Source organism: Cupressus sempervirens, chromosome 2 (genome assembly GCF_028749045.1).
Source record: "Cupressus sempervirens isolate cs-2001-9-10 chromosome 2, ASM2874904v1, whole genome shotgun sequence".
NCBI lineage: Eukaryota > Viridiplantae > Streptophyta > Pinopsida > Cupressales > Cupressaceae > Cupressus > Cupressus sempervirens.
This window is the reverse complement of record NC_143119.1, coordinates 747,919,985-747,933,393: the sequence shown is the minus strand read 5'-3', so window position 1 is coordinate 747,933,393 and position 13,409 is coordinate 747,919,985. Positions and strand designations below refer to the sequence as shown.

Genomic DNA, 13,409 nt, shown 5'->3' with positions numbered 1-13,409 from the left:
AAATTATTTATATTTCATTTATCTCTATTGATTAAGGTTTTCACTAAGATTTTTCTTTTAATTTCTTTTAAAATGGGTGATTTATATCTCCAAATATTATGATTTAAACAGATATTTTATGTGGTATTTATTAAATTATTTTAAAGGTATATTCTATTTATAATAAAATTTGAACTTTTCACATTTAGATGGTTGTCGAATTTAACTAAAAAGAATAAAAGTTAAACATTAACACACTCACACCATCTCACTCCCCCATTCTACCATTGTAGAATGCCTATCAGCATTAAAAATATATTTAACACTTTATAATCTTTGCAAATCGATAGATAGAGCTGGCTACACCAATGGTAGTTGATATTTAGGGGAGGAACCCTTGTGAACTCTACCAATGGTAGTTGATATCCCTTGTGAATTTAGCACTGAAGATGAACCTAACAGATTATTTTCACATGTTCCAAACAGAGACTACATGTTATAGGAGAATGAACAAATAGATGTTTGTGAAATCTTGAGAGCACAGTTGGAGGAATTGAATGATATTAAGTACAAAATGCAAATCTTTAGCAATGGATCACCTATTAATCCATATATATTTTTACTTCCTAAATGTTACATGGGATAAGAATCTACTAGTTACACTTCAGATCAGTCGGTTCTACAAAACGTAATATGAAGAGGATGTGTATCTAAGGAGTTATGGGGATACATTAAGGTATTTCAGAGACAGATGCAAAGTAAGCGAAGCATACATAAGGAGCTTGTAGAGAAATATGCATAGCAAAGCATACATAAGGAGCTTGCAGAGAAATATGCATGCTTAGTATGTTCTACCACTTACTACGTTCTATGGTATTAGTAAATGTATGTTGTGCAGAATCAATCATTCCAAGAACGTCTTGCATAATGCCTATGGGATATAAGGTAGAGATGGATCTACTTGAAAGGTATATAATTGATGTCTTACATAATACCTGTTGATTCTATTGAAGAAATAATTATGCTTAGTAGGTTCTACCACTTACTATGTTCTATGGTAGAAGCAAATGTATGTCGTGCAGAATCAATCATTCCAAGAACGTCTTGCATAATGCCTATGGGATATAAGGTAGAGGCGGATCTACTTGAAAGGTATATAATTGATGTCTTATATAATACCTGTTGATTCTATTTAAGAAATAATTGGTACATTTCAAGAATAAAGCCAAAAAGATAATCTTGAGCTCACATAAGCTAGTGCAAAGAGAAAACAAAAGAATTGAGTTTAGGCTATTAGTGAGAAAATGAGAAGCATTAAAGAACAAATTGATAAGGCTAGGCAAAATGAAGGAGAAGGTGAACCGAGCTAGCTTGAGGGAGAGGCACCAATTTCTATTGAAGATGATGACTCGCCCCCGGAAAACATAGTATTGGGTCAGAGGACAACCAGAAGTTCAATAAAGTATGCAACTAAGCAGTCTGGTAAGTTGAGAGCAGTGAAAACAGAGGCAAAAACGCCTTCACCAAAGGTCGCTAAACCTAAACCAGCTAAACCGTCCAACTAAAGCCAGAGAAGAAGAAAGTAAAGAAAACGAGCAGAGGTCCACAGAGATCATAAAAATTAGTTTACTAAGATTGAAGAAAGAAGAATAATTGCTATAGAAGAGGAATGAACAAAATGTGTATAATCTCTAATGAAGAGATCGAAGCTATTTCTTGAGGAAGCCATTATTTAACAGTCACCACAACCCCATTGCAATCCAAGGTCCAGAGTTCCCAATTTTGACACATTTGTTTGACAGTACCACAAACGCATGGCAACCCAAGGCCCACAGTACCATCGCTACATCTCTTCACCTATTAAATTCTGTCTTCTTAAGCAGTTACAATACTCACATCCAGAACGATACTCTCGTCTCCCCTGCCTGCCTCTCCCCAGCATGTGCCAAAACAAGAACTTTGCAACACAGAAAAGAGATTCACTAAAATTGCATGATAGAAAATTTCTATCGGATGTTCTATTCTGGACTGTTCTGATAATAAATCATTCCAAAGACTAAATTGTCACAAAATGCCTATTCATACTGCAGCCTTCTCAGAAATGCTTTAAGAAAATACAAACACAGGATTTGTTCATTGAGCCCTGGAGATCTTAAGGATATATTGTACGCAAGTGTATGGAGACTTTGACTGGTGTATTGTCTCAAATTGTTTAATGACAAATCACGATGAACTGTGATATTGTTGAAAGTGAAGCACTTACACCACATAAAAAACAGAAAAAAAAGTTGTAAATTGGGACACCAGGACCCTGCAACCACATGCACCGCCCAGTGGTGCCAAAACATGATCTCAGAGTGAACGTAAAGTTCCTCCAAAGAAAATCCGGGTGGATTTTGTCATTTGTTGTAATTTCCCAAGTGAACATGATAATAAAATGTGGAAGCATACAGTAGCTAGAAGAAGTCTACAAATACATGTTGTTAAACAGGTGAAGAATTAAGATTACGCTGAACAAACTATTGAAAGAGCCCCCGAGAATTCAAGGCAAACGCGACAATTTTATATTTAAAAACTTCACAATCTTTAACAGCATATATGCTCAACATGTCACGTTTCAAAAACCTCAACGTGGCAATATAAAGACCGACTTTGCAATCTTTAACAACCTATATTCTCAACGTGTGTCCACATGTTCTAAAACATTAAGGTTTTTCTGCAGATACAGTAGGCAGTTGTAAAGCCATCATCAGCAAACTTCACTTGCATAACCTGAAACACACTAGTTAGGGCATGAATTTCAGTTGTCCTCACTTTGCCAAAAAACTATCAAAAAAAAATTGATAGACATGTTGAGTTGCAGTCCCATGAAATGAAAGCATTATTCAACTTGCACGTTTAGAAGATGCTTTCCAGTCATTTAAAGCTATCAAATTTGGTCAGGTATTTTGTTCTGATTCATGGCCCCTGCTAACATCCTCGGGCATGCACCCAAGATGCTTGACTGGATATCCGACCAAAACACCAAATGTTAGATTCATTTCAGCTGTTGTTATGTAACTATTTTTCATATCAGGAGTTTAGAAAGCAAACATATTGTTTGAGGAAATTCTTCACCGAAGACTCGTCTTTTAGTCTTGTGTTTTTATGAAAATGAAAATGGACCAGTTGGTAAAGCCCTGGAAATTTCTCTGGCAGGTATCATTTGCAAACTGCAGTTTGAAAGTAAAACTCAAATTAGCTTAAACAAAGGCGTGCAGGAATGGAAGCTATTGCATTGGGGTCAAAATATAATTAGCAATTTTTTCATCAGATAAATGTAGTGGGCTCCAAATTGTTGAAGAATGAAGTGTTGCACAAATGTAGTTCCAAAGTAGGTGATACAGAGGATCTTGTTAGAAAGAGTCTTTAAGCTTTTTAAATATATGAGCTTGGCTGCTGTAGAATGAACCTCGGTAACCTTCTGATGCATATTCTCAATGATTTCTATAATTCAATCCACAAAATGATTCAAGAGTTTTACAAAACACAATGAAACATGGATCTTGTCAAATTGTTGGGGAAACTCTCCTGAAAAAGGGAGTAAAGCAAAACTCAATGAACTAACATAGCATCACTGGTCGCTTATTGTGATTCCAGTATGTTTGTGATTGTTGCCACTAGAACATTATGGCTCACGACTATTTGCCATTAGAAAGATCTCCAAGTTTTATGGAGATAAGGTTTGAATGAAAGTGTAGATCATTTTCTAGAGAATATAAAAGTTATACAGTAACATGCCTGTAGCCAGTAACACAAGATTTTTTATTCTATCTGCAAATTTGTTGGGAGAATATTGCGAATGTTTACATTATCGTACTGTCGACAATTTATTCTTATTCATTTTTATTTATATGGTGCAGAGCACCTGATAACCACCCTCATTTAACCAATCAATAACCCACTCATTTATGAGACTTCGATCTTAGTATATTTTGTTTGCAAGGACAGGCAACCTGGAGACTACCATCATTCACTAGTCAAAAGTGAACCCTATAATAAGGTAACATGCAACCTATTAGATTAGTTTGAACAAAAAAATAACATTTTTAAGATGTACACTCCTGTCTTAATTGCATAATTCATCCACCAAGTGACTACTAAAAGCATAAATGGCTTTGAATTCAGATGGTTTCATGAAGCTACTAACTTGTTTTGATTGTCTTTAAGAAGCAGCATAATTTATGCAGAATGCTAAGGTGATACATTAAATTCCACCCAATTTAGATTGGTGCTAACAACTGCTACTTTCACAGTACCCACTCAACAGAGCAAAGAAAGTGGAAGTGGTGCACGTAATATATGGTTCTTTAAACTTTACAGCTCTCTCTAATAAAGAGAATCTACATTGTGTTTGTCTTTGATTCTTTGAACGTGAAACCTCTTGAGACTTTCTATAGCAAACAACCTTCAGACAGAATGGTCTCCTCCTCTGTTTTTCCCCAAAATAGAATCATCTGTTTCCAAAAACCAGCCCAGTACATGACCTTTCTAACAGATCTAAAAGTTAAGCACAGCAAAAAAACGTCTCATTTCATGAGATGCTTATATAATCTTTCATTTGAACTCCAGCCTAGCACTAACCAATCTACGGATACTGCAATACACATAGATTCCTTAGCCTTGAGCACTTTACAGTTCCTGTAAAAGGCTCAAAAGTTGGTGGAAGACCAGTTATGGTCTACGGTAAACAGTTTGTTACAAACAATTTATAAAAATACAAAAAATAAAGAGATAACCGCGGCCATTATGCAAAAAAAATCCCTACTCCAATATACTGCAATTTCAAGATACCTTCTGATCCAAATGCATCTGGTCGATCCAGGATGCCAGAACTGTTTGTTCAGTGTCTTTTGTTATGCCATTGTTAGATGTCTCCATTGAATAACTCTGGTTGTTATCATGCCCAGAATTTGTCAGTGAATCCTTGACCAGAAATTGATTCCAAGATGAATCTAGTTCATTAGAGCTTCGATAGCCAAATGAAGCTGACTTTCTAAATTTGCTCAGATCTTCCCCATGAACTCCCCAGTCCAATTTTCCATTTGGTGAGGCCCAGTCTGAAGAACCACTAGAAATTAAATGGCTCCCTAAGTCAGTGTGTCCATAGTTAGATCTATCCCTAAATGAGGCAGACCTTGAAGTGATATTAGAGGACATAACTGGAGATAAAGGAGACCCTCTGAGCATCTCACCCTCCATATCTCCGTTCATTGATGGCATGCGACCAAGGGATGACAAACCATATGTAGACGGAAGCATAGACGTTTGCAAAAATGAATGTCGTGGACTCTGAGGATCTGCTGCGATCTGTGTTGTCACCCGAGGAAGTGTCTGTGTACCAACTGACAACTGCTTTTGATTTTGATGTTGCACATGCCCTTGCATTGTTTTATTAGGCTGAAGCTGGTTGCTAGTATGTTGAATAACAGAAGGCTCCACATCTGTAACCCCTGGCAAAGACATCTCATAAGCGAACAGATCATCAAGATTTTTTGATGAGGTAGTATTAAGAAAGTGACCCCTGTATTTTCCAGATCTTAGAGACCTGCTTCCTTCCCCAGATAAAGCACTTACAGCAGCATTCATCCTAACATGATTTGAGAGAGACTCGTTCGCTATTTGGCCATCATTTTCTAGACCTCCTGTCTGGTCATCCAGAGGAAGGTCTCTGGCACTTAGTGCTGCACGAAGGCGACTACTAGTTTGACATCCCCCAGAAGGAAGGTGCAATGTTGGCAAATTGGACTGTGACCACACGCCAAGAGATGAATGACAAGCTTTACTTGCAGATGGAGATGACGGTGACATTGGAGGAGTGAACAAATTGGTCTGCGGTGAATTTGAAGGAGAGAATGAAGACATCATTAAGACAGAAGATGGAGATCCAGGGACAAGAGGAGCCATTACAGTTGCCATGTCTATAGGAGCCGAAGCCCTCGGTGAAGACACTGCTGAACCAGTAGAGACATACAAGGGCCGCAATTCCTCAGGTTTATGAGCAAAGAAGCACACTCTTCGTGCACAACTTGTTCCATCTTTGCACAACCTTGTACGATATTGGGCAGGATGCAACCAGCTCTCAAAGACACCATGTGCATATTCACAGGCATCGCCTCGTCCACAATCTCCCTTCCGAAAATCTGGGCAGGGTACACAACTGTAGTGAAACCGTCTTGGATCCCGTCTTCGTGCATTTTCACCCGGATGCACAAATGGGCATTCCGTCCAATCATGAGAATAAGCTCTGGAGCAAGGTCGCACCTTGAAGCAAAACATTCGGAACTCATCCGTGCTATAAATGCTGTTTTTTATGTCAGGAAGAGAGGGATCAATTGGATATTCCTTCTTTTCATTGTTAACACAGAATGCCTTGGATAACTCTATAAAATTTGGAGATGATGATGTGTAAGACAGTTCCGGAGATGACGAACGTGGAGGTGAAGAAAGTGGAGATGCAGACCCTGATCTACTAGAGTCTCCTCTATAAGATTTAATGGCTTCCTCGTGTACAAATTCGGAGAAACCGAATGTAGCCTTTGAAACATTGCTGGCAACATTGGGCAAAGAATTGAATTCTATATCAGTATTAGCATTCAATATTTCTTTCAAGACGGATCTGGCATGTGAAAGTTTTGGAGAATATGTAATCAAATCAGCTGGTCGTCTTCCCTGGGCATCCAAACTGTTGACATCTGCACCTGACTGTATCAGCAACTTAACAGTTTCAATTGCATGGCATGTCCCTCCTGCAGCAGCACAATGCAGAGCTGTGCTGTTGTCTGAACCACACTTCTGATTGATGTCAAACCCATATGCAGAGTAGATAGACAGTATGAAATTTAGAACATCTAGACTACCAAAAAGGGCAGCAATCATCACAGGGGTCCTTTGCTCCAGGGCCATCTGATTGAAACCATGCTTCCTACCATACCAAAAACTAGCTTCATTAATTTTCAACACATCTTCTTTCAGTATTTGCTTAAGATTTATCAGGTCATTGTTTGCGGCGGACTCAAGCAGACTTGAATAAACACTTCCAACATCTTTTAGCTTAATCACCCTCACATTATTGTTATCTTTGTCTGGAACACCAGTTGTTCCTGTACCACATACACTACAAGGCTCTGGATGCTCTGGACCTCCACACATCCTTTTTTAAAATGTTTTTTTTGAGCTATCAAATGGTATACAAAAATCACTTGGTAAATAGTCAATTACAGTAGCTGCTCCGAAGCTAAGAGCACTCTAACTGCTGCATGATACACAGAAGAGATTAACATTTATCAGCTTTGATACTTCAGTACTTTCACAAATATATCCACTTAATAGCAAGAAGCAGATCAGTTTGAAGGGGAAAAAAAAAGTACAGAAACACATGTATATCCCCTACACCAAGAAAAGCTTCGTGCTACATCAAACATACTGGCAATCATTCCAATCATGGGCTCATAAGTGAAGTGATTAAATAGAAAGCAGACCAAAACATTGGACATGACAAAACACCGTGAAAGGCCAATTGTCACAACAAGATTGTAAAGAGTAATCACACTTTCTACCTAAAGCCTCTTTCCTTGTGCTAGACTCAAATTTGGTGATAATAATTCCGAATACTTTTGACATGGCAAATAAGCTCAATAATATTCAGTAATAATTTTCTGCAAATAAAAATAGGCAGACTCCAGTTTCCTTTCACTTTGGACATTAATATCACATTCTACAGAACCTGATTATCCGTAATACTCGAATTGACTAACAATAGCACTCAAAAAAAAAAATCTTCGGTAACTAATTAAGGTACAATTAACTTCATTGTATTGCTCAGAAAAAGCCGCGAACTCCTATTTGACTTCAGTTTACACACTCAGAGGCCAGCAAGCACAGCTAAACGATGCTGTAAATAGTCGAGAAAAACAGAAATTCAGAGTCTATGAGAGGTTGAAAATTAGGTGGTACAATGGTACCAATACCACCGAGCTCTAACAAGGAAAATTTAACCATCATCAAAAATGAATCAGAAGACCAAAATCACATACATCACACATTCTAATTTGTGCACAGTTTACTAATCCGTTAATTTCCATGGAGGGAATTATTTTTTAATCTAAGTCCAGATAGACACCATAATGCTTACAATAATGTTATAAGCTATGAAACCAAAAATACAGGGTAAACAACAGAAAACACATGTGGTCACGAGAACGACCATCAGTTACTGAATTGAATTGATGAAAATTTAGGACTTACATACAAACGTTAAAAAGTAATATTTCTGAAAACCTGGCCAAGCTTTGGTGGCAGAGTTGACTTCGCTGCTGTATAACAAATTAGTAGAAAGCAAAGGCTTGGATCAAGGGCAATTTTGAGTAGAAGAATTACCCCTCCAACCGTGACATAATGTCTGAAAGGGTAAGTTTTTTAAGTAAAATTAAAGTCTCAACATCTAGACTCAAACAGATAATATTTTTAAGTGCAAAAACCTTACCATCTAAAGCTGAAGGGAAGTAAAGGCTAAAACGCTATTTGTCGGAACAATTACCCGGGACCCCTCATAACTTCGCCGCAAAAATGAACACAGTAAGACTATCTAATAAAATCACGAGGTTAGGTTCTTTCGTTGTTTCCAAGGCACGGTAATATCACTGTAAGAGTTGACTCCAACGAGAAGAAAGATCCAAAAGATACACAACGCCAGAATTCTCAAATAATCATACTTCCTAGGAGAAAATTTGATTAAGAAGAACGATCAGAATATTTCAAAAAAGAAGAACGATCAGAATCACCTGAAAGCTCATAAATAACGGCAATATTATAGCTACTTTGATGGAAATAGTTTGTATCCATATTAGCTTAAGGGAAAAGTAGAACATGTTCATCATACACCCAAAACAAGACTAAAAGTTCAAAGGAACACAGTAAACCGGCCGATTGTCAACATACAGGATAATCGTACAAGCCGAAACAATCCAGACCCCAAACCCCCCATATACAGAGCTGAAACCCTAGACTAGATTAATTTTTTCCAAATAAAATAAAACAACCGAGTTATCTTCTCAAATTCTAATAAAGCTGCTCAACATAACAGAAGGGCGTGAAGTAAACTCAAAAACACAGGCATAAACTTTTCCATGTCAACCCTCAACGGCTACGATACAGCCAATATGTTTCGGCACATAACATAAATCCATTCCAAACTGAAAACATAGTTACAAAACCCTACTTACCCGGGCACGTACTAAACCCCAGCGCAGCTGATCATACAAAAGCATCTGAATTCCAAAACACTACAAAACTGCAGTTTTTGTTTCATTTATATCTACTGCTAGTCTACAAACACAACTCAAACAGCATCTAAGCCAACCGATACTAATACTTGGCTCCGAGTCAAGTGATTACCAACAAAACCGGTTATTACACAAATCAAAAGGCAAGATTCTAAACATGCTAACACGGTAAAACTTTACAGAAAAGAAAGAAAAAAGAAAAGAAAAAAAGACTGAAGAAATGGACTGTTCACCTTTTCATGTTTTTCCTCCTCCGTGGGGCGAAACAGTGGCGGAGTGGCCATGGAAAGGCTGATCAAAAAGATGGGTAAAATATTAACATGCAGAGGAACGCGTGGAAGCGTATGGCTGTGGGATTCGAGCATTAATTTATCGAAAAAGACACAGAAAATGGAGCTTCTGCCCCCTGCTTTTTGCCTCGGAAAAAATGAGCTCCCGCACTTTCTCAGACAGGCCCAAATGCAATCAAACTCCAACTAAACCAAATCCGAATGAAGTGAGATGAAATGCGACCAAATGAATTCCAAATGCGACCGAATGAAATGCAGATGCTCACATGCCCGGAAATTAGCCGATAGTTGGAGAGACGTGGCTCAATTGATCCTGACATTTTATTTGTTTTTAATGATAATGCAAATAAACTTACTCTGAAAGGGATTGCCTATAATAAGATAGTTTTTCTTTTTTCTTCTTTTCTTTTTCAAGTTTAGTGCCATTCGTCACCCTCAGTCACCAGCCCTGAGGTGGTTCACAACTTAGAGCCCACTTAGATTAAAGTGTACACAAAATGAGACTAAATCCAATATAATCCAATATACAACCAATATTATCCCTAAAAATTGGTTTTTTATTATTATTTAATGTTTAATGCTTGATTGTTGTATATCTCCTACCATGCAACCCATACTATGATGATAAAAATGTTCTTTTATTAATATTATTTAGTGCCTAATGTTTGATAGTTGCATATCTTCTATCCATGTCTATGTTTTTTTTTTTTTTAATTTTAGGTTTTGAGATTATCGTAATTAGGTTGTGGTTGTATCATGGTATTTTGGATAAATCGTGTAAGTTTTTGTATAGTTAGGTTGTCTTTCTCTTAATCACAATCATTTTTTTTTTAATGTTTTGAAATTGTTGCAATTAGGTTGTAATGTTTATCGTAGTACTTTTGGATAAAATGTGTCAAAAGATGATCTTAAATACTACATTTTTCATTCGCTACATTGAGTTAAGCTGAAAAGCCAAAAAAATTGATCTCGAGTGTTTCTATGATCATGGATTTGAACCCTAAATTCCAACTTGTAAAACTCTCCATTTTGTATGTTATGATGGTGTATTTATGAACTAATCCTAACCCAAAAAAAAATTCTTCTAGTGTCCACCTATAGGCTTGACAAGAATGTATCAAGCATGTCTATAATTTAATTTTGAAACTATTAATGGAATTACATGTCTAAAATTTGATGGTAAAAGGAATTTAATATTCAATCATCATGACATGAGCATAATACATTCTTGCTTGTTATTCTCAGCCTTGATATCCCATTCTTGAGTGAAAACATCAAGGATCTTATTAAGGAGAATACAACACGCATAATCACCAAGTTATTTGAAGGTATCTCTAAGTATTGCATGTACTATTTACCAAATTTAAAGAATACTAACAAAGGTGAAATAGTTTCAAACATCAAATTTCTTCAACTAGGTTAGATCCGCAGTTAGATAACCTTAAATATATTTTGGGTGGATTTTTATTTGTACTTAATTTTCTTTTGTCCAATAAGTTTCTATTGCGCTTGTGTAAATTAAGAGTATCCCTTGAACTATAATATGGTTTTAAGAATACAAATATTTATTTTTAAACTTTTATTTTTCCCACAAAAGGTTAATATGTATATGTTATTTTTGAGCATCGCAAGGTAATCTTGGGATTCAAAACCAGCTAGTCCTTTTACTTTTTTTTTTAGTAAGTCTAACTTGTTTTCTATCACTAAGTGGCAACCCAAACTCGCATGTTCCAACTCGGTATAGAAATTACAAAGAAAATTGAAAGACTCTCTCTTAGGGATATATTTGTCATTATGGTCTAAGTGTATAAGCCAACGAGGAGACTAGGTTACCCTCTCATGTCAAGCTATTAAGCACACTCTAATTCCAAAGAGTAATTGAACCTTGCATCCCTTAAAGTATATCAAGTAAGTTCTTCCTATAAAACCTTATTAAAGCCTAGCATAGTGAAACCATTAAATAGTTGGTATTTGTAGTCCATTGATAAGTAGTGAGCCTTGGGAATTTACTCACATCATATTTAACTAGAATAACATGGTATTTATGATCTCCTCTCATGCCCTAGTGTGGTCTTGAGGATCATAAGTGGCCAGCACCTTGATACAAATAAGATATTATATTTACACTTGGTTCAACACATATTTATGGACCTACAAAACTACACTCCTTGAATATCTAGGGAAATCTTAAGTTTTCATTGTCATCTTGCTTATGTTAAGCCAGTAAAAAAGCTTGAATCCTTTGCAAATCTAACTTGCCAAATAAAGAAACCATAATTCCTATTTTCAACTCATCGAACAATCGATTTGACCATAATGATGGCAATAGTCATGTAGGTCCATGGGAATATCATGAGGATGATAGCCTTATGGAACCAAAAAATGAATATACCAATGGACCCCTTGATTTTTTTATCTCTAGAAATATTTTAATAGGCCTCAATTGATTGATCATGAACAAACAAAAGCCTTTATAACATGAACATCCTAACACTGAGCTATCTTGCAAACCCAAGTCAAAAACATATTAGTTTTCCCCATTAAAAAGGAATATACATTGCATAAAAATAAGGATGTCATATTTAGGTTCCTTGTAAGCATGTGATCCAAGATTTCTCCAAATTATAACCTCAAACACCCAAATAAATCCTCCACATCAAAAGAATTTATAGTTAATCCTTACCCTTAAATTAATGTACCAAAACATCTTTGACCCACTTTTAATCTCGATCCATCTAGCCATCCAACAAACTATGTGGTATATCATTCATATGTGCTTTATTTATCCATATCAATCATAAACCCTCAAATCGTCCATTAATTCTCATTTGACCATCTATCCTTAGTAATTATATACCACCAAAACATCCCTCACCCCATTTTCAACTTAACTCCTCTAGACATACCTTGATCCTTATAGTTAATCATGCATTTAATCATCTCTCCATCCACTTAACCCCTTTTCCTCCATCATCTCATATTAATTTTACATCAATTGTCTATTGGAAACAATTCCTCAATTGTATGTTGTCATTGATGTTACACAAATGACAATATTAACCGAGCAATGAAGGACTGGTAGTATTAACCAAGCAAATTTTGTATTGATCGAGCAGCCAGGTAATGAAGATCATTTCAGTATTAACTGAGTAGTAGGGTAATGAAGGATTTCCTACTTGTAGTGTTAACTGAGTGGTCGGGCATCAAAGGACTTCCAGTTTTAACTAAACGTTCAATCCTAGTATTGACCGAGTGACAATAGAATGCAATTGTCTAATAATTATTTGATTGTGACTGACTATTTGGATGTTTATTGATTATTTGAAAGGGTATTCAAGACAACCTATCAAATCTTATGATATATATGAAAGGTCAATAAGTGAGGATGAGATATACAAGGAAAATATGGAATAAGATGGATACATGAGTGAAGGAAAAGGCAGAGTAGGAAAGTGTGGAAGATAAGTTGCAAAGAATATTCTTATCAGCAAGGATCTAGAGGTCAAGCAAGAATAGATATTTGAATCTGCAAAGGAAGTTGCTTCATATATTAGGTCAAAATGTTGTTACCTTCTAACCATTGTAGCAATAAAGAAATCTCTTAACACAGTTGACTTAACAGTCATATTGTAAATCCTCTAACAAGGTGATATTTCAAGATTGAAGTGTTTGAAGACCTCCAACCAGGCCACTCCAGATAGGGTGATCTAAATCCTCTAATAAGGTCATACTTAACAATATGTATTGTAACCTTTAATAGTGTTGGCTCCTAAAAGGGCTCACTTTAGAAGAGTGAAAATATTGTAAATAGTTGCAT

At 36.2% G+C, this 13,409-nt stretch overlaps 1 protein-coding gene across 6 annotated transcripts; it reads right to left on the bottom strand.

The window, feature by feature from the left end:
• Positions 1 to 4,150: 4,150 nt before the first annotated feature.
• LOC149575578 (zinc finger CCCH domain-containing protein 30-like) lies at positions 4,151 to 9,753 on the bottom strand. 6 transcript variants are annotated; one of them, XM_089815338.1, is made up of 3 exons: positions 9,536 to 9,753; positions 4,813 to 7,273; positions 4,151 to 4,659 (listed from the first exon to the last, which is right to left on the bottom strand). In XM_089815338.1, exons 2-3 carry the CDS (start codon positions 7,168 to 7,170, stop codon positions 4,651 to 4,653), a joined length of 2,367 nt encoding a protein of 788 aa, XP_089671464.1. In that variant the 5' UTR covers positions 7,171 to 7,273; positions 9,536 to 9,753; the 3' UTR covers positions 4,151 to 4,650. The 6 variants fall into 6 exon arrangements, with proteins under 6 accessions (XP_089671464.1, XP_089671465.1, XP_089671466.1 ...); XM_089815339.1 differs by having other exon boundaries at positions 4,813 to 7,270; XM_089815340.1 differs by lacking the exon at positions 9,536 to 9,753 and adding an exon at positions 9,243 to 9,363.
• Between the last annotated feature and the right edge of the window lie 3,656 nt (positions 9,754 to 13,409).